This window comes from Symphalangus syndactylus, chromosome 5 (genome assembly GCF_028878055.3).
Source record: "Symphalangus syndactylus isolate Jambi chromosome 5, NHGRI_mSymSyn1-v2.1_pri, whole genome shotgun sequence".
In the NCBI taxonomy this organism is placed as follows: domain Eukaryota; kingdom Metazoa; phylum Chordata; class Mammalia; order Primates; family Hylobatidae; genus Symphalangus; species Symphalangus syndactylus.
The window spans coordinates 123,103,434-123,124,014 of NC_072427.2; the positions used below are offsets into that span (position 1 = coordinate 123,103,434).

At 38.9% G+C, this 20,581-nt stretch overlaps 1 protein-coding gene across 1 annotated transcript in view; it reads right to left on the reverse strand.

Annotated features, from left to right (window-relative positions):
* Window positions 1-12,729: 12,729 nt before the first annotated feature.
* The window catches only part of DTWD1 (DTW domain containing 1), a 34,009-nt gene continuing 26,157 nt past the window's right edge, over window positions 12,730-20,581 (reverse strand). Inside the window, exon 6 of the mRNA XM_063640704.1 lies at window positions 12,730-13,635. Within this exon, the coding sequence (XP_063496774.1) occupies window positions 13,538-13,635 (98 nt within the window). The 3' untranslated portion in view covers window positions 12,730-13,537. The remainder of the gene's footprint in view (window positions 13,636-20,581) is intronic.

The following is a 20,581-nucleotide window of genomic DNA, read 5'->3' on the forward strand; positions in this document are numbered from 1 at the left end:
GGGGACCAGTCATTTCTAAGGATCACTCCATCTTTATGAAGGAAAGCCCTGACATTCACAGCAACAAAAACGGTCTCTATCACAGATAGGGAGCATAGAATGGGAATATTGTTTTGGTTGAGTCTAATGAAAATAATGTTGGACGGGCAAATGCCTTTGTAATTACACCACAGACTGGGCCTGGGTATGAAAGTGGTGGTTTTACCTTAAGGTAACAAAAGGCCTTTCATTGTTAAGCAATAATATCAAATTTAAATATCAAAGAATTTTCAAAATTGTGTAATACAACAGTCACAACTGATTCAGAGGAGTATAAGATGGTCTGCACCTAGTTAATTAAAATAGAACCACTTTAGCAATGTTAATTTTGGCCTGTGCTGTTATGAAATCTTTTTTCATCAATTCTTGAAGTGTTCTTGCCTCCATAGAATTTTCCCCACTTTTGAAATCATGTGTCAAATCGTTTGTAATCTGTTAAAAGCTATTGGTGACCTTTCTTTAAGCTTAAAAAGAAATAACTCCATCTGTTGGTTTCATCACCAGGGAATTCTGGAAAAGAGAAATCTCAGAAGTAAAAAGAGAAGAAAGGCATTTTATCTCCTGACCTTTGAAATTGTAATGTCATTTAATTGAATCTGATTTTTTTGTTAACAGCTATTTCATTGTAACATTTCTGGGAACTGTATTAAGTCAAATGTTCATAGACAAGCAGGTGTTTTCTCTCATGTTTGTGTGTGTTCACATTTTCCCTTTTTCTCTCTGAGTAATTCATTCTCATCATGTGCTCCTCATTTTTTACCTTGTGAATCTTCTTTAGTGAGAAGTTCCTTGTTTAACAAATATTTCTTGACTAAGTGGTAAATAGTTGGAAGATCACAGTTTTCCCCCTAGTAAACACTATTCGTAGCTTTATCAGTAGTCATTTGAGCCACAAGACAAATTATGCTTACTTGTGAGATCCCCATATAAATATGGCCTTTGCATTGGCACTTTATTTTATTTTAAAATCTATAAAGTCAAAACGAGTCTATGTATTTTTTAAAAACTAAGAAAAATGCCTTTTAATCTTTATATGTCTTTTTATGTTTTAACCATTTCTTGGGATCTTTATTTCTTTGTGTAGAGTAAAAGGAAAGGTGAGAGAAATGTCTTATGGCATTTAACATTCGAGGATTTTTTCTCAGTTGCCTTTGACAGTCTACTAGTGAATATTTTAAACTCCCTGTAAGATTTCAACACTTTTGCCCCCTGTGAAGAAGCACTGACAATTATAGACCAATTAGTGAGTAAATAGACCAGCTCTGCTTACTCAGAATGGGGTAGAGTGGGGCTGGGGAATAGAAGCACCATACTGTGAAGCTCCTCAGAAACATTAAGCTCGTCCTGGTTCCATCAGATAATTCAGCCCTGTGCACGAGCTGGCTAGAGGCCTGCAACAGCCAACCCAACCAACCTTTTAATAAGGTCAGATGCCCATTTTCAGAAGTTAGCTCTTGGCAGGCACTTACCTGATGCAGTTTTGGTCCTAAGGGGCATCTTCCTGCAGCCCACATCCCTGTCCCAGGTTGTCTTCTTAGTATGACTGACACCGCCTCATGTCATCATACTCAGCCCCAGCCTAGCCTCCACTTCATGCCTTGTTACATGCTGGGATTCACATTCTCTGTCTGGATACAAAGAAACCTCGCTGGCTTTAAAGCATCACCCCCAGGGGTTGAAAGGAGTTTAGGAAGGTCTACACTTTTCCATTAATTCTAAGCACAGTCATATTTAGCTTACATTTTCAGATAAAATTTGCATATAATGTAATACACAGATGTCACGTAAGCAGTTAAATGTTTTGACAGTGTGTGCCTGTGTAACCAGCTACTCCAATGAAGATATAAAACAAAAGTCCCCTTATGTCCCTTGGTAATCAATCCCTGATCTCTACTTTCTGAGGCAACCACTGTTTAAATTTTTCCCCATATTTTTGCCTGTTCTTGACCTCCTTAGAATAAAATCACATGGTATGTCAAAAAGAAACAAAAAAATCCCTCAAACACTATGTGAGCAAGAAGCTAAAACCAAATGGTAAGCTGGGTGTGGTTTTTTGAACCACAAAGAGTGAGTGGAACCAATCTTCAGGGTCACTGAAGACTTGGTAACCACAGTAAATCCTGTTCATTATCTTGGGGGGAGTGTTGCAGGATTTCAGAAATGAAATGCTTCCCTGGAGCATATTTCTTCTAATTAATTGGGGTACTACAGGATTATCCAAGTGCAAATTTTTCTAGAGGTTTTTTTTTAAATACTAAGCCTCTCTTAGAGTTTGTATGTCTCAAGAAGTTCAAGTAGAATCCCTTCATTTTTTCATAAATCATTCCTTAAGAATTCAACCTCTAATGTGAATGGGTAAAACACTGAGTAGCCAGTAAAGTTCCCCAAATGTTTATTTTATCCCCATTATCAATAGTTCAGTGATTATCAGTGTCCACAATAATTTTCTCACTCACCTCCATTTTTATTTCCATGGCCTCAACTGAGGAATTAAAAGTAAATATGTATATTTTGGGAGACTGTTGATGCATTGTTTGTGGAATCTTCTTGTGGACTAAATTGTTTTAGCTGCTGTGTCATCCTGAAAAATAAATTAAATGTGCTTACAGCCTGACATTTTTACAAAGCTGAGTGCTGGACACACTGTTATTTCATTTTGTTTGATTTTAATCTGAGCTTCTAATGTCAGAATATTCTGTCATAGATATAAAACATGATCTCACTGACTATACACCACTACTTTATATCTCCATTCCAGCATTTTTGATACTACAGGACACATTTTTTTTTCTTCCCTTTTGGATGGTACTCAGGCATTTCAGCTTGGTGTAGGTAAATCCAAATGAGGCTCCTTGCAGAGAATATCTTTGTAATCAGCTATTGTGTTCTGGGGTGGGATCAAGGAGGTATGAAGCTATTATGAAAGAAAAGATAAGAATAACAAAATTATCTTCCTTTTAAAAGGAAGCACTTCAGAAACTAAAGTTTAGTTAAAGTCACAGAGGATCAATATCAGAGGAGAAAAGGTGAAGTTATTCAACTAACCCAGGTAGGGAGGCAGCACCTTGGAAAGACTGTGGTCTTCAAAGGTGAGCCAAGTGAAAGTGCCACCTCCATGAAGGCCTCTGAGCCAAACTCTACATCTGAAGTCTATGTGTTCTCATTATCTGCTCAAGGTCTGTGGGCTGCAGTTCTATGACTAGATGCTGGAAATATGTTCATGAGAAAGATGCAGACCTAGAACCAACTGGAATGTCTACTTATAACACCTTCCTCAAACAAGTGTCTTATCCGTCTGGCCCTAGAGACAAACAGTTCATGCCTCTCAGTGCGTTGGCAATGTCATGTCCTACAACTACAAGAGTTTTAATGTCAAAATGTGGCAAAGGGGTGGAGGTAAGGAAATGGTCAGTTGTACTCCTCACCACTACTCTCAGGTCCAGTCTGTAGGAATATCTGCAGGAAGGGCTGCTCAGGATTTTTAGGCACATGGTGATAACAAAAAGCTGACCAACAACTTTTAGCTGGCTTTATTACTGTTTTCAAATTCGCTGCAGAAAATGCACCCTCTAATTGCCTGTACCCATTGCAGACTGCTCCCACAGATCCTCCCACCCTATAGCCTCCCTTGGGAAGCCGCTGCTGGATTCTCATAATGGGGGTACCCCAGAACACTCCACCATCCTCCTTCACCAAAAGTTCCTCTCACAGACCTGCTAATTTTGTCTGCTACTTGAGGAAAGCTGAGAAATATAATGGTTTTCTGCCTGCAGGAGACCACAGGAGAGGGATGGGTATTGTTTCCTTGGTAGAAGGTTAGGCAGGATTCGTCAGGGAAAAGAGTTTAAGCATGAAGACTTTGATCAAGGTCAATAAAGTCCAAATGCTATGCCAATAATCATAGTATTTTCTTGATTTAATGTTAAAAAGAGGGAACTGGACACAGTGATTGTTGACTTGGATGCATCACACTGACTTGTATAAAACAGAAATTCTACATCAGGAACCAGCAGATCTGGGTCCTAATCCTAGCATCACCACTGACTTTATTAGTTTGAACAGATTATTAATAATTATATGCCTCAAGCTTGTGGGGAAAGAGGAACACTTATACACTGTTGGTGGGAGTACAAATTACTTCAGCCATTGTGGAAGACAGTGTGGCAATTCCTCAAAGACCTAAAGCAGAACTACCATTTGACTCAGCAATCCCATTACTGGGTGTATACCCAAAGGAATATAAATCATTCTACCATAAAGACACATGCATATGTATGTTCATTGTAGCACCATTCACAATAGCAACCTAAATGTCCATCAATGATAGACTGGATAAAGAAAATGTGGTACATATACAACATGGAATATTACACAGCCATAAAAAAGAATGAGAGCATGTCCTTTGCAGGGACATGGAAGGAGCTGGAGGCTACTATCCTTAGCAAACTAATGTAGGAACAGAAAACCAAATACTATATGTTCTCACTTACAAGTGGAAGCTAAATGATGAGAAGACATAGACACATAGAGGGGAACAACATACACTGGGGCCTATCAGTGGGGGAGGGTAGGAGGAGGGAGAGGATCAGAAAAAATAACTAATGGGAACGAGGCTTAATACCTGGGTGATGAAATAATCTGTACGACACACCCCCATGACACAAGTTTACCTATGTAACAAACCTGCACTTGTACCCCTGAACTTAAAATAAAAGTTAAAAAAAACTATGTGCCTCAGTCTCCTCTTTTTAAAAGTTAGGTTGATTATATCTGCTCTGTCTTTCCCAAAGGGTTGTTCAGTAACAACATGAAGATGACTGAAGAAGAACTGGGCAGTGGGCAACAAGAGCTGGAAAGAACATTTCCAGCCTTTCTACTCACTGAGAAACAGGCCTCTTCAGCTGGTTTCTGGGCCTCCTGTTCCCAAAGTAAACAAATGACCTCTTACTAAAAGGTATATTCCACACACCTATACTGACTTTATAGTCTAGACATAGACTTACTGGTCTTTATAGTCTTTGTGAAGACTATAAACTGATATCTAGCTGAAGACATAAACTCATGTTTTGAACCAACACAAGGCTGATACTTGGATTATCATAATTGTTACAATTATTGTTTATTTTTATTGAAGTAATCATACATACAGAACAGTGTATAAATAATAAGGGTATAGCTCAATTTTTTTGCACAGCTTGAGCACATTCATGTGACCAGCACCTAGATCAAGAAACAGAGCATAAGCAGCACCCCAGAAACCTGCCTTGTGCCTCCTTCCAATGCTTCCACTTAAAGGTTACCACTATCCTGATTTCCATAGCCATAATTAGTTTTCCTAGTAGCCCTTTAACAGGATAGATATGCTACATCCATGGAGATGCTAATACCTCTTAAACTGTTATAGATCAGACACTCATTTTTTATCAAATGTGCTTCCCGATGAATTAATAAAGAATGGGGAAAAAGTGGGTAGAGTACAGTGGCATACACAGAAGAAAGGACTGGAAATTATCTTCTCCATAATTTGCTGGTTAAGACTAGTGTGTCATTTCCAGCAGGCATATGATCTTGTACTGTAATATTTTTGGAAAAGGAGAGGCTTAATTACATTGGAACTATTATGTTTCTTTTGCCTCGGCTAAATTGCAAAATACAATTTATAGAAATTTTTAAGCATTCTCTGTGGCTTAACTCGATAATTGTCCATACTTGGTGAGAGTTTGAGATGTACAATATAATATTGTCATCTTAGATTTTATTTTGAGGCCCTTTACCTCAAATGATATTCCCAACAGTACAGAATCCAATTTCCAGATCTTGGCAAGATCACCAATATATTTCCTGGGTAGTGATGGGGCGTTGGGAACAGGATGCAGGGGCAGGGAAGGGCAGGGTCTATGCACCAACTGCCTTTGTGCAGAAAACCTTTCCTTTCCCCCATATCAAACCCTCAACTGCATTCCATCAACTGCTAGGCTGGCCACAGCTGTGGCTGTTTCCAAAATGAAGATGGAATCTAGCCACGTTTGGATTTAGTATTTAGTCTAGAACTGCTGTTCCCTTGGATATTATTTTGAGAAGTACAACATTGCATAGGGGTTTAGTTTTTCTAACTAGCTCATGAAAAAAATTTACAAATCCTCTTCTCCCCTAAATATAAAATATTAATGTAAAAATATTCTTTTTATTACATTTTCCTTCGGGGTATCCTTATTCAAATGAAAAAAGACATGATTGCTTGATCTAGCTTGATCTGCCTAAAAATCTTTTTTCTCCCCTAGAGCAGATACATTATATACCATATTAGTGACAACACAGCAGTGTATTTGACATAAGAATCTACATCGTGAAAGACTGGTGACTTCTTGTTATATAAGCTGTTTGATTTAGATCAAACAATGTTCTCTAAGAGCCTACACTGTACCAGGCACAATGTTAGATACACATGACAGAATGACAAAAAGACATTGACCCAGCCCACAAGGAGTTCACAGACCAGTGAGAAAACAAAAGCAAAACCAATGATAACCATATAACAATTGCTTATTATAATGAAAATACTATATACAATGTTTCTTGGAAGAACAAGTTATTAATTCTCACTGAATGCATGGTCAGGGAAGAGATCACAGAGGAGGTGTTGTAGAATAATTGGCCAGCAGAGAAGAGAATCACACGTGACAGGCAGAAGGAATAAAAAATACAGAGGCATAGAGGAATGACATAGCCTAGTGTTCTTCAGAAACTCAAAAGAAATGAAAATTGTCTAAACAAAAGGTTAAGGTTGGCAGCTGGTGAGGCTAAAGCAGAAGTTTGGAATCAGATCATGGGGAGACTTCATCCCCTAAAATGTTTTAAGTAAAGGACCAATACAGTTACATTTGCAGCTTAAGGATTGACACTGGCATAGGAGCAGAAGCTCAATTTAAGGAGGGTGGTAAAGAAAGCAAGAGGATGGATTAAAAAACAATGTTGTTTTCAGGGTTAAAATATACCAAGTCTTTAGTTTCATGCACACACTCATTCTCACCCTCACCCATTCTCTTGATCACCTCTATCTCTTCTATTTTAATTACTGCCTTTCTTCCATACCTCTCTAACCCTTTCTTTATTTTATTTTATTTTATTATCATACATTAGGTTTTAGGGTACATGTGCACAATGTGCAGGTTTGTTACATATGTATCCATGTGCCATGTTGGTTTGCTGCACCCATTAACTCCTCATTTAGCATTAGGTATATCTCCTAATGCTGTCCCTCCCCCCTCCCCCCAACCCACAACACTCCCTGGAGTGTGATGTTCCCCTTCCTGTGTCCATGAGTTCTCATGGTTCAATTCCCACCTATGAGTGAGAACATGCGGTGTTTGGTTTTTTGTCCTTGCGATAGTTTACTGAGAATGATGGTTTCCAGTTTCATCCATGTCCCTACAAAGGACATGAACTCATCATTTTCTATGGCTGCATAGTATTCCATGGTGTATATGTGCCACATTTTCTTAATCCAGTCTATCGTTGTTGGACATTTGCGTTGGTTCCAACTCTTTGCTATTGTGAATAGTGCCACAATAAACATACGTGTGCATGTGTCTTTATAGCAGCATGATTTATAGTCCTTTGGGTATATACCCAGTAATGGGATGGCTGGGTCAAATGGTATTTCTAGTTCGAGATCCCTAAGGAATCGCCACACTGACTTCCACAATGGTTGAACTAGTTTACAGTCCCACCAACAGTGTAAAAGTGTTCCTATTTTTCCACATCCTCTCCAGCACCTGTTGTTTCCTGACTTTTTAATGATGGCCATTCTAACTGGTGTGAGATGGTATCTCATTGTGGTTTTGATTTGCATTTCTCTGATGGCCAGTGATGATGAGCATTTCTTCATGTGTTTTTTGGCTGCATAAATGTCTTCTTTTGAGAAGTGTCTGTTCATGTCTTTCACCCACTTTTTGATGGGGTTGTTTGTTTTTTTCTTATAAATTTGTTTGAGTTCATTGTAGATTCTGGATATTAGCCCTTTGTTAGATGAGTAGGTTGCAAAATTTTTCTCCCATTCTGTAGGTTGCCTGTTCACTCTGATGGTAGTTTTTTTTCCTGTGCAGAGGCTCTTTAGTTTAATTAGATCCCATTTGTCAATTTTGGCTTTTGTTGCCATTGCTTTTGGTGTTTTAGACATGAAGTCCTTGCCCACGCCTATGTCCTGAATGGTATTGCCTAGGTTTTCTTGTAGGATTTTAATGGTTTTAGGTCTAACATTTAAGTCTTTAATCAATCTTGAATTAATTTTTGTATAAGGTGTAAGGAAGGGATCCAGTTTCAGCTTTCTACACATGGCTAGCCAGTTTTCCCAGCACCATTTATTAAATAGGGAATCCTTTCCCCATTGCTTGTTTTTGTCAGGTTTGTCAAAGATCAGATAGTTGTAGATATGCGGCATTATTTCTGAGGGCTCTGTTCTGTTCCATTGATCTATGTCTCTGTTTTGATACCAGTACCATGCTGTTTTGGTTACTGTAGCCTTGTAGTATAGTTTGAAGTCAGGTAGCGTGATGCCTCCAGCTTTGTTCTTTTGGCTTAGGATTGACTTGGCGATGCGGGCCCTTTTTTGGTTCCATATGAACTTTAAAGTAGTTTTTCCAATTCTGTGGAGAAAGTCATTGGTAGCTTGATGGGGATGGCATTGAATCTATAAATGACCTTGGGCAGTATGGCCATTTTCACGATATTGATTCTTCCAACCCATGAGCATGGAATGTTCTTCCATTTGTTTGTATCCTCTTTTATTTCATTGAGCAGTGGTTTGTAGTTCTCCTTGAAGAGGTCCTTCACATCCCTTGTAAGTTGGATTCCTAGGTATTTTATTCTCTTTGAAGCAATTGTGAATGGGAGTTCACTCATGATTTGGCTCTCTGTTTGTCTATGATTGGTGTACAAGAATGCTTGTGATTTTTGTACATTGATTTTGTATCCTGAGACTTTGCTGAAGTTGCTAATCAGCTTAAGGGGATTTTGGGCTGAGACAATGGGGTTTTCTAGATATACAATCATGTCATCTGCAAACAGGGACAATTTGACTTCCTCTTTTCCTAATTGAATACCCTTTATTTCCTTCTCCTGCCTGATTGCCCTGGCCAGAACTTCCAGCACTATGCTGAATAGGAGTGGTGAGAGAGGGCATCCCTGTCTTGTGCCACTTTTCAAAGGGAATGCTTCCAGTTTTTGCCCACTCAGTATGATATTGGCTGTGGGTTTGTCATAGATAGCTCTTATGATTTTGAGATACATCCCATCAATACCTAATTTATTGAGAGTTTTTAGCATGAAGGTTGTTGAATTTTGTCAAAGGTCTTTTCTGCATCTATTGAGATAATCATGTGGTTTTTGTCTTTGGTTCTGTTTATATGCTGGATTACATTTATTGATTTGCATATGTTGAACCAGCCTTGCATCCCAGGGATGAAGCCCACTTGATCATGGTGTATAAGCTTTTTGATGTGCTGCTGGATTCGGTTTGCCAGTATTTTACTGACGATTTTTGCATCAATGTTCATCAAGGATATTGGTCTGAAATTCTCTTTTTTGGTTATGTCTCTGCCAGGCTTTGGTATCAGGACGATGCTGGCCTCATAAAATGTGTTAGGGAGGATTCCCTCTTTTTCTATCAATTGGAATAGTTTCAGAAGGAATGGTACTAGTTCCTCCTTGTACCTCTGGTAGAATTCGGCTGTGAATCCATCAGGTCCTGGACTCTTTTTGGTTGGTAAGCTATTGATTATTGCCACAATTTCAGAGCCTGTTATTGGTCTATTCAGAGATTCAACTTCTTCCTGGTTTAGTCTTGGGAGGGTGTATTTGTCGAGGAATTTATCCATTTCTTCTAGATTTTCTAGTTTATTTGCATAGAGGTGTTTTTAGTATTCTCTGATGGTAGATTTTATTTCTGTGGGATCGGTGATGATATCCCCTTTTTCATTTTTTATTGCATCTATTTTATTCTTCTCTCTTTTCTTCTTTATTAGTCTTGCTAGCGGTCTATCAGTTTTGTTGATCTTTCAGAAAACCAGCTCCTGGATTCATTAATTTTTTGAAGGGTTTTTTGTGTCTCTATTTTCTTCAGTTCTGCTCTGATTTTAGTTATTTCTAGCCTTCTGCTAGCTTTTGAATGTGCTTGCTCTTGCTTTTCTAGTTCTTTTAATTGTGATGTTAGGGTGTCAATTATGGATCTTTCCTGCTTTCTCTTGTGGGCATTTAGTGCTATAAATTTCCCTCTACACACTGCTTTGAATGTGTCCCAGAGATTCTGGTATGTTGTGTCTTTGTTCTCGTTGGTTTCAAAGAACATCTTTATTTCTGCCTTCATTTCATTATGTACCCAGTAGTCATTCAGGAGCAGGTTGTTCAGTTTCCATGTAGTTGAGCGGTTTTGAGTGAGTTTCTTAATCCTGAGTTCTAGTTTGATTGCACTGTGGTCTGAGAGACAGTTTGTTATAATTTCTGTTCTTTTACATTTGCTGAGGAGAGCTTTACTTCCAACTATGTGGTCAATTTTGGAATAGGTGTGGTGTGGTGCTGAAAAAAAATGTATATTCTGTTGATTTGGGGTGAAGAGTTCTGTAGATGTCTATTAGGTCCACTTTGTGCAGAGCTGAGTTCAATTCCTGGATATCCTTGTTAACTTTCTGTCTCATTGATCTGTCTAATGTTGACAGTGGGGTGTTAAAATCTCCCATTATTATTGTGTGGGAGTTTAAGTCCCTTTGTAGGTCACTCAGGACTTGCTTTATGAATCTGGGTTTTCCTGTGTTGGGTGCATATATATTTAGGATAGTTAGCTCTTCTTATTGAATTGATCCCTTTACCATTATGTAATGGCCTTCTTTGTCTCTTTTGATCTTTGTTGGTTTAAAGTCTATTTTATCAGAGACTAGGATTGCAACCCCTGCCTTTTTTTGTTTTCCATTTGCTTGATAGATCTTCCTCCATCCCTTTATTTTGAGTCTGTGTGTGTCTCTGCACGTGAGATGGGTTTCCTGAATACAGCACACTGATGGGTCTTGACACCTTATCCAATTTGTCAGTCTGTGTCTTTTAATTGGAGCATTTAGCCCATTTACATTTAAAGTTAATATTTTTATGTGTGAATTTGATCCTGTCATTATGATGTTAGTTGGTTGTTTTGCTCGTTAGTTGATGCAGTTTCTTCCTAGCCTTGATGGTCTTTACAATTTGGCATGTTTTTGCTGTGGCTGGTACTGGTTGTTCCTTTCCATGTTTAGTGCTTCTTTCAGGAGCTCTTTTAGGGCAGGCCTGGTGGTGACAAAATCACTCAGCATTTGCTTGTCTGTAAAGTATTTTATTTCTCCTTCACTTATGAAGCTTAGTTTGGCTGCATATGAAATTCTGGGTTGAAAATTCTTTTCTTTAAGAATGTTGAATATCGGCCCCCACTCTATTCTGGCTTGTAGAGTTTCTGCCGAGAGATCAGCTGTTAGTCTTATGGGCTTCCCTTTGTGGGTAACCCGACCTTTCTCTCTGGCTGCCCTTAACATTTTTTCCTTCATTTCAACTTTGGTGAATCTGACAATTATGTGTCTTGGAGTTGCTCTTCTCGAGGAGTATTTTTGTGGCGTTCTCTGTATTTCCTGAATCTGAATGTTGGCCTGCCTTGCTAGATTGGGGAAGTTCTCCTGGATAATATCTTGCAGAGTGTTTTCCAACTTGGTTCCATTCTCCCCATCATTTTCAGGTACACCAATCAGACATAGGTTTGGTCTTTTCACATAGTCCCAAATTTCTTGGAGGCTTTGTTCATTTCTTTTTATTCTTTTTTCTCTAAACTTCCCTTCTCGCTTCATTTCATTCATTTCATCTTCCATCACTGATTGGTAGAAAGGGAATGTCTCAATATTTATAGAAGTTGCTTTTGTTCTAATGGGGTGGACTGATCTGATATAAAGGCTCACAGAGTTTTAAAGAAAATTGCATTGATGAAGATACCACCAGCATGGACTAAAAGAAACACAGTAGTATGAAAAAAAATAGAGGTATGTAGGCCCCTGATTTTCTACAGGTCTTTTCTTCATAAGTCTTTTTTTCTTACCTCCTCTTCTACAAACAAAAAGACTGTTGTATCAGTTATCAATTGCTTTGCAATAAACCAACCCAAAACTTAATCACCTATCGACCATTTAAAAATTTCTCATTTCTGTATACTGGCTGGTGGTTCTTCAGCTCCAAATGGTGTTACCTGGGGTCACTTATGTGGTTGCATGCAGACAGTGGCTAAACTGAGTTAGAAGGTTCAAGATCTCTTTAACTTGTCTGGGGCCTTGGTGCTTTCTATGCACTGAAATTCATATGTTGAAGCCCTAAACCTCAATATGCTAGATTTGGAGGTGAGGACTTTGGGAAGTAATTTGGTTCCAAGAAGCCATGAGGTTGAAGACCCTCCATGATGAGATTGGTGCCCTTATAAGGGGACAAAAATACCAGAGTGCTCTCTCTCTCCATCATGTGAGGATATAGCAGGAAGATGGCCGTCTGCAAACCAGGAAGGGAGCGCCCACTAAACACCCAACCATGGTGACACCCTATCTTGGGTTTCCATATTTTCCGTCTCCAGAAATGTAAGATATAAATTTCTGTTGTTTAAGTCCCTCAATCTATGATATTTTGTGTTACAGTGGCTCCAGCTGACTAAGGCAGTGCTATTGACTGGGACGTCTCAGTTCTTCCTTAGGTGGCCTTTCTCTCCACTCTTACTACACTGTATTTTCAGGTTCCACACTCTCATTTTTTTAAAGAAAAAAAAGTCACTCAATCTATGATATTTCTGTTATAGTAGCCCAAACTGACTAAGGCAGTGCTATTGACTGAGGCATCTCAGTTCTTCCCTAGGTGGCCTTTTCATGTCGTGTCTCTAGGGACTCACCATGTCCCTAGAGATACGGATATCTCTAGAAGGATATCCTGGAATTCTAATATGAAGGTTCAGGAGAGTGAAAGTGGAAACTGCCAGACCTTACTTTTACTACATTTTATTGGTCAAAGTGAGTTAGAAGGCCAATCCAGATTAAAAGGAAAAGGAAATGGACTCTACCCTCTGAAGAGAGGAGTCCAAGGAAGGGAAGGAATTGTTTGAGGGACATCTTCAAAAACTATCACAGTCTGCCCCCTGGCCACAGTTCTTGTCTCACTAACATGCAAAAATATACTTACTCTGTACCCTAAGAGTCTCATTCCATTATGGCATAAGTTTAAGTTCAGAATCTTATTGTCTAAACCATGTCCAGATACAATAAACTTCCTCAGTTACTGTTTTGCAAGTGAAGATGCTTGAGAGTAGCTTGTCCCAGTTAAGGTTTTCTAGGATGGAACACCACACAGAGACTATCATTCAAAAAAGGAGACAAGGAAACAGGAAGCATAAAACTAAAATTGTTTTCAGGGTCCCTCTACACCAAAGAAAGAGGCTATTCCTTGATTGTGGTTCAGTTCATCCCTCTGGTAGTGGTTTCCTAATCCATTGCTCTCCTTGCTTCGTGGCTCCTCCCTCTGGGATTTTGGCTCCATCTTCCATGTATTTTTCCTTTTCTATAAAAAAATGACAAGTACTAGGTTGGAAAATTTCCTCTAAATTCTGCTTTCAAACTGAACAGTTTCTTCTTTAGTTCACTCAGTAAATGTCTTTCTGTACATTATGAGAAGCAGCCATAATAAGTTAATCAGTACTTTCAACATTCACCCGGAAATCTCCTTAAGACATCTACAAGCTATGAAGTTTCATTTTCTGTTCCACATTAAGACAAGCAAAATTATTGCCAAGCATTCTGTCAATGCATAACTCAATACTCCATTTCTTTCAATAATTCAATAATTTATTTACTGCCTTCCCATCCTCCAGTAAGAGTTTGTTCACTATTCTTCAAGGCTTAGCTGGCAGCTTCTTGCCACATGTATTATAGTGTGCTTAAGCAACACAATTTATTCTTATATAGTTTTGTAGAAGTCCAACACAAAAATCTCACTGATTTAAAATCAAGATGTTAGCTGAACTGCATTCCTTTCTGGACACTCTGGAAAGAATCTGTTTCTTTGCTTTTTCCAGCTTCCAGAGGCTACTTGGGGCTTGTGGTTCCTATCACTCACCTGTAAAGCCATCAATAGCAGGTTGAGTGCTTCTCATTTCCCATCATTCTGACATCCTCTCATGTATCCGTCTTCCATTTTTAAGGACTCATGCTTATATTGAGCCTACCTAGATAATTCAGGATAATCTCTACATTTCAAAGTGTTCAACTTAATGACAGAGGCAAAGTCCTTTTTACCATGTAAGGTTTAACCTTTTGTTATGGTAACACCCCACTCCTGATACCAATTTCTGTTATCTATTGCTGAATAATGAACTACTCCAAAATGTCATGAGCTGAAAAAAACCTGATTTGGGATTTCTCAAAATTCTGTTTAAACTCTTTGATTTTTTGCTTCCCATGTGCATTAAGGTAACTTTGGCAGCTACATTCAGCTGGACTTCAGTCACCAGACATGGGAAGTGTATGAACTCAAGCACAGTGTCCTTCTGCAGTTGAAGCAGACTCTGAAGGAGCTGACAGTTGGAGGCTGCTGACCTCATTCCTTGCAACTGGGAGGTCAGTCCTTTCTTGAAAGTGAATCAGGAAGTGTAACTCTTTGCTTATTACAATCCACCCTTTGCTCCACATAGATCTATGTCTCCCTGTATGTTTAGGGAGCAGTTCCTAAAGCAATCAAGAAACCTCTTTTCTTGACCCCTCAGAAATTTAGAAGATGGAGATTAGTGGGACAAATTACAGTGCTTGCTGCTGCAGTGGGGCTTGGGAATGCAATAGAAGATGGAAGTAAACAGACCCAACTACAGTGCCTGCTACTTTAGTCAGGCTCAGGAATGCCATCAATAGTTGTCACATCCCCTCAACCTCTACTATCAATTCTAGATTTCCCTCAGCCTCTGCTACCACCTCTGCTGCTCCTGGTGGTTTATCTGGTATAACTCAGACCCACATTCCTTGAGAGGCCTGAGTTCCAGGCCATCATGCCCTTTTGAGGATGGGTTGCCACACCTACACATTACAGTCTCAATTTGGTAGGTTTATCACTTGGGCGCCACATTTATTACTTCCACCCAGATTGTGTAACCAGGATTCCAATCTCCTCTTGATTAGGGTCAACTGATCTTGACTCCTTTTATTGGCTGCTGCTCCCTGGACACAAGGAACCCAAAGTATCCAAGTAGCTGCTGCAGCTTATGTTTTTCAGTGAGATTTTTTATATATCTCCTGGCAAAAGTGTGTCCCCTTGCGGGACCAAGACCCCTCACTGCAGAGTTCAGAGTTATGAAGAGGTGCAAAGTACCATATGGGTCATTAAAAGTGATGCACGGAAGGGAGGCACCTCTTCTTCCACTCTCTTTGCATCTACCCCTAGGAATAAATGGGTTCCAAGACCCATCTATTCTTCATATTGCGGCACATGCTATATAAGGATAATTGATCCAATATATACTCTGTATCTTGGAGTATGGCATCCTATCCTTGTGGAACTTGCCTATGAACTGGTGTTCAGCTGTATCTTCAGCAGGTTGTTCCAATGTTCTATCAAGCTGACAGATTCCAAGTGGTGAAAAAAGTGATATTATTAGTGTATCCTGCGGATATAGGTCCACTCCTGCACTTGCTTTTCCATAAAATAGGTTTCCCGATCTGATATGATATAATGTGAGATCGCATGCTGGTCAATGCAATACTAAGTAAACTCAAATGGTGATACTGACTGAGGCTCTGCAAACAGGAAAAGCAAACTCCTATCTGGAAATTGTGTCTATTTCTATGACAAGGAAATGCTGGTCCTTCCAGGATGGAAGGGGCCCAATGTAACCAACTTGATCTTGAAGAATGGTATTATATCAGGTGTGCAGTATTGTCTCTGTTGCTTGTAGGTTGGACATTCAACAGCAGCAGCAGCTAAGGCAGCCTTGGTAAGTCGAAACTCAAGCTACTGAACCTATGCTTAGTCTTCATCCTTTCCACAGTGGACACTCCATTCATGTGCCCACTGTGCTAGCACTGGGTGGCAAATAACTGAGGCAGGATGGATGATGTCAACTAGGCAATGTGTTTAGTTTGCTTTATTGTTTAGTGACTCTTCAGTACTGAATGCTCTCTGGTGAGCACTGCACGTAATACAGACCTTCACAGTTCATGTACATACTTGACACAAGTATGTCCATTCACATGCCTCTATTCTAGACTTTCTGTGCTTGATCTTCCAGTATTTATTCTTAAGGACAAATACCAGTTTGGCTACTTGGACTATTAAATTCTAGATGAGATTTATATGCAACCAAAGAAGCCCTCTTTCTACAGAGCGTTAGTGGCACTTGGCCATTCAATTCTGTTATTCTTAAATTTACTATTTCCTTCATGAGTCTCAAATACCTGATATACTGCACTCGCTGGTACGTTCTCTTCCATGGGTAAATCTTCTCATTTTACTACTAATAAAAGTTACCACCTTGAGCCATGGGCTTTTGTTCCATGTGCCACACGTGATGGGATTCTCATTGGCAGCTTAGATCACCCCTGCTAACAATTACCACAGGTTGAGTCCTCTAAAGACGAATGCTGAGATGGAGTTTGGGGTGTAAGATGTTTATTAGAAAGTGTCACCTGTCAGGGGAAGGGGCGGAAGCAGGATTGGGCAGAAGAAATTAAGTTGTAATAGAGGGAGCTCTGGGGAAGGTTTTGCCTGACAGTGTAATAAATGAGGCTGAAGTAGCAAGGCCTTACATCTCCACTGAGGGCTGCCCTGAGATCTAAGACGAGGGTAACCTCAGGTGAAGCTTTTTCTATAGCTGTTGCAGATGAAGTGCTGTTACTGGTGGATTTCTGTTCTCCACACTCCCTGCAGCTAATTAGCAAGTCCTTCCTAGAAGGGGGATATAGGCAGCACATTTTCATATCTACCACAATGTCTAACCTATCTTCAAATACTGGCTCTACCTTAAAAATACATGCAGGATCTTGTCATTCTGTACCACTCGCCCATGATCACAACCCCTGTCCAGGCAAATATCATCTCTCAAATGGACTACTGAAATAGCATTCTAATTGACCTTCCTATTTTATTTCTTACTTTCTTGCAGTCTATTTTTCATAAAGAAGCCAAATAATCCTTTAAAAATATAAGTCAAATCTTGTCACTCATTTGCTTAAATTCTCTGATGGCTTCCTATCTCATCACTCAGAGTAAAACCTTAACATCTTACCATGGCTCCACACCACTATTACTCCGTATGATCTCATCTTCTATCATTTTTTCCCTCCCACATACTGTTCCAAACTAGTGTCCTTGTTATTCTTCAAACATGCTAAGTATACTGCTGCCTCAGTACCTTTGTGTGTGTGTGTGTGTGTGTATATATATATATATATATATATATATATACACACACACATATTGTTCCCTATAATTAAAACATCATTCACTTAATTATTTGCATGGCTCACTCTCTCTCCTTTCATTTAGATCTCTGCTCAATTTTACCTTATCACAGGCTTTTCCATCTGACCATGCTATTTAAACTGGCACCCCTTTCCTGCACCAGTCACTATCAGTTCCTTACTCTGCTTTATTTTCTTCTTAGCACTTACTACCTTGGCATGCTATAGCCATCACCTAGACAATAATTTGACACATAGTATGCACTCAAAATTTTTTAGAATGGATGAATGAATGAATCCTGAAACCCTGACACTTCCCTTTGCTGACTTTTTATTTATTTATTTATTTATTTATTTATTTATTTATTTATTTATTTATTTTTTGAGACGGAGTCTCGCTCTGTTGCCCAGGCTGGAGTGCAATGGCACCATCTCGGCTCACTACAACTTCTGTCTCCTAGGTTCTAAGTGATTCTCCTGCTTCAGTCTCCCGAGTAGCTGGGATTACAGGCACATGCCATCACACCTGGCTAATTTTTGTATTTTTAGTAGAGACAGAGTTTTGCCATGTTAGCCAGGCTGGTCTCAAACTCCTGACCTCAGGTGATCCACCTGCCTTGGCCTCCCAAAGTGCTGGGATTACAGGCATGAGCCACCGCGCCTGGCCTGCTGACTTCTTAATGCTCTCTTTTTTGGTTTTTGGTTTCCTTCTCCATTTTACTGGAAAACATCTTCAGTATTCTCCTAAGCATCTTTATCTCAAGAATATATGGGAGGTAATACCTTTGAGACCTTGTATGTCTTTATACTATATTCATACTTGATTGATTATATGACTAAAAATAGAATCCAAATAGAAAACTATTTTCACTTAAAGTTCTAAAGGCATCACCCCATGTCTTCTAGTTTCCAATGCTGTTTTTAAGAAGTCCTTTAATATCCTGATTATTGGTCGATATACAACCTATTTCTTCTGTTTGAAATCTTTTAGTATTTTCTATCCACAGTGTTCTGAAATTCCTTGACGATAAGCCTTAATGTACATCTTTTTTTTACTCTAATGACTTAATGCCCTCAATTTTAGAAATCACAAATTTTTTTCCACGCCTTTCCCATTCTGTTACTCCTATTATTCAAATGAAGGACCTCTTAGATTGGCCCTTAATCTTAAGTTTTTTTCCTCCTATTTTCTTTGACTTTCTGAGAGATCTCTTCAAATGAAAATAAACAAACTTCAAGCTGGGGTCAGAAATGACCTTTCGAAAGAAAGCCAAAATAAGGCCTCGTTGTTGGATTAGCTAGTAATAGTGGCAGAATTGCTGAATAAAGAGTGAGGTCATAGTAAATTAATCAGCTAAGTGCTGGTATAAACATTACGGCACAGGTCAGTGAATTTTCTCCATCAAACAAAATATTCTGTAATATATAATTAGATAAATATGATTCACTATAACATATAAAATAAGACTATAGTTGTCAGTGCCTCAAGGGAATACAAAAAATGTCATAATTAAAAATAATTCAGGCTGGGCATTGTGGCTCAGGTCTGTTAATCCCAGCACTTTGGGAAGCCAAGGCAGGATCACTTGAGGTCAGGAGTTTGAGATGAGGCTGGCCAAACATGGCAAAACCCCATCTCTACTAAAAATACAAAAATTAGCTGGGTGTGGTGGCACATGACTGTGATCCCAGCTACTCGGGGGGCTGAGGCATGAGAATTGCTTGAACTTGGCAGGTGGAGGTTGTAGTAAGCTGAGATCGCACCACTGCACTCCAGCCTGGGAGACAAGAGCGAGACTGTCTCAAAAATAAATAAATAATAATTTGGGGAGAAGCGCTTTGGCTCATCTCTGCAATCCAGCTAGAAACTCAATTTCATGATGATGATATGCAGTGTATATAGAGCTTAATATACAGTGTATGAATAGACCTTGATTCCATCTACTTAATGCTCATTATTTTTTGTAAACGTAAGTAGTTGGTATACAAATAATCTCCAACCTTCTCCTTTACAACCAAGGGTAATAGCTGTTACAAGCTCTATTGCCTTTCCCCTTAAGGTTTTTAATTAAATATAATGTAACATGTAGCCTATGGTTGCATTTACAACTTTTAACTAAGATTGGCCTTAGGTATTTGGAATTCAGAATTTTCTATTCTTATGCTATATTTTAACTTCAACTCATATTTAATTTTTATTTCAGCAATCACTTTTTAAATTTCTGAGATCTTTTTATTGCTTGTTCTTTTTCATACTCTCCTATTCTTGTTTTGTGAATACAATACTCTTATTTTGAAGAGTTTCTTTTTGTTGCCATTATTCTCCGTTTGTCTATTTCCTTTGGATTTTCTCCCCTCCTTTTCCCCTTTTTTATTTGAAGGATTTCACCAAGTGTCTAGTGATGTTTGGCTCCTATGTATGGGTGGTGATTTTTGGCTGGTGGCCTTCAATGTAGGGTCAGTGTTTGGCTAAAGTTTTCACTAGGGTCTTTTAATTGTCAGTATTTGGAGATAGAAAGTTGCTATAATTAATGCTTCCAGTAACATGGAAGACAAAAAAATATACCTAATGCATTCATGGTATTTGGTGATATTTCGAGGCTCTTAGGTACCTTATCTATTGTACTTAATAACAGTCAGCTTATTCTTTCAAAATGAAATGTAAGAAACAGACAAGCTCAAAATTAAGGCAATGGGTATGGAAATGGAACTGAAATGAAATACATAACCTAGGATATGCAGAACTGGAAAATAAAATTGTTTCTCATCAAATAAAATGTGATCATTAAAAACAGCCTAGTACAAAGACCAAATCAAGGGATTGCCATTAACATGGCCTCAAAGAAAAGAACAAATAAAAGGTGTGGCCATTTACTCCTTTTTAAGACTTCTGAAGGGATTTAGGGGGACCTTCAGGATGAACTAAAGGGCTCCTAGAAAGATTAGAGGAATGAGACGCTTGATATGCTTAAGATATACATGTTTCTACAAATGAAGTCATGAGTACTTTGAGAATCTCCAGCTGACCTAGTTAGTCATTGCTTCTCTAAATCTCTCCTGCT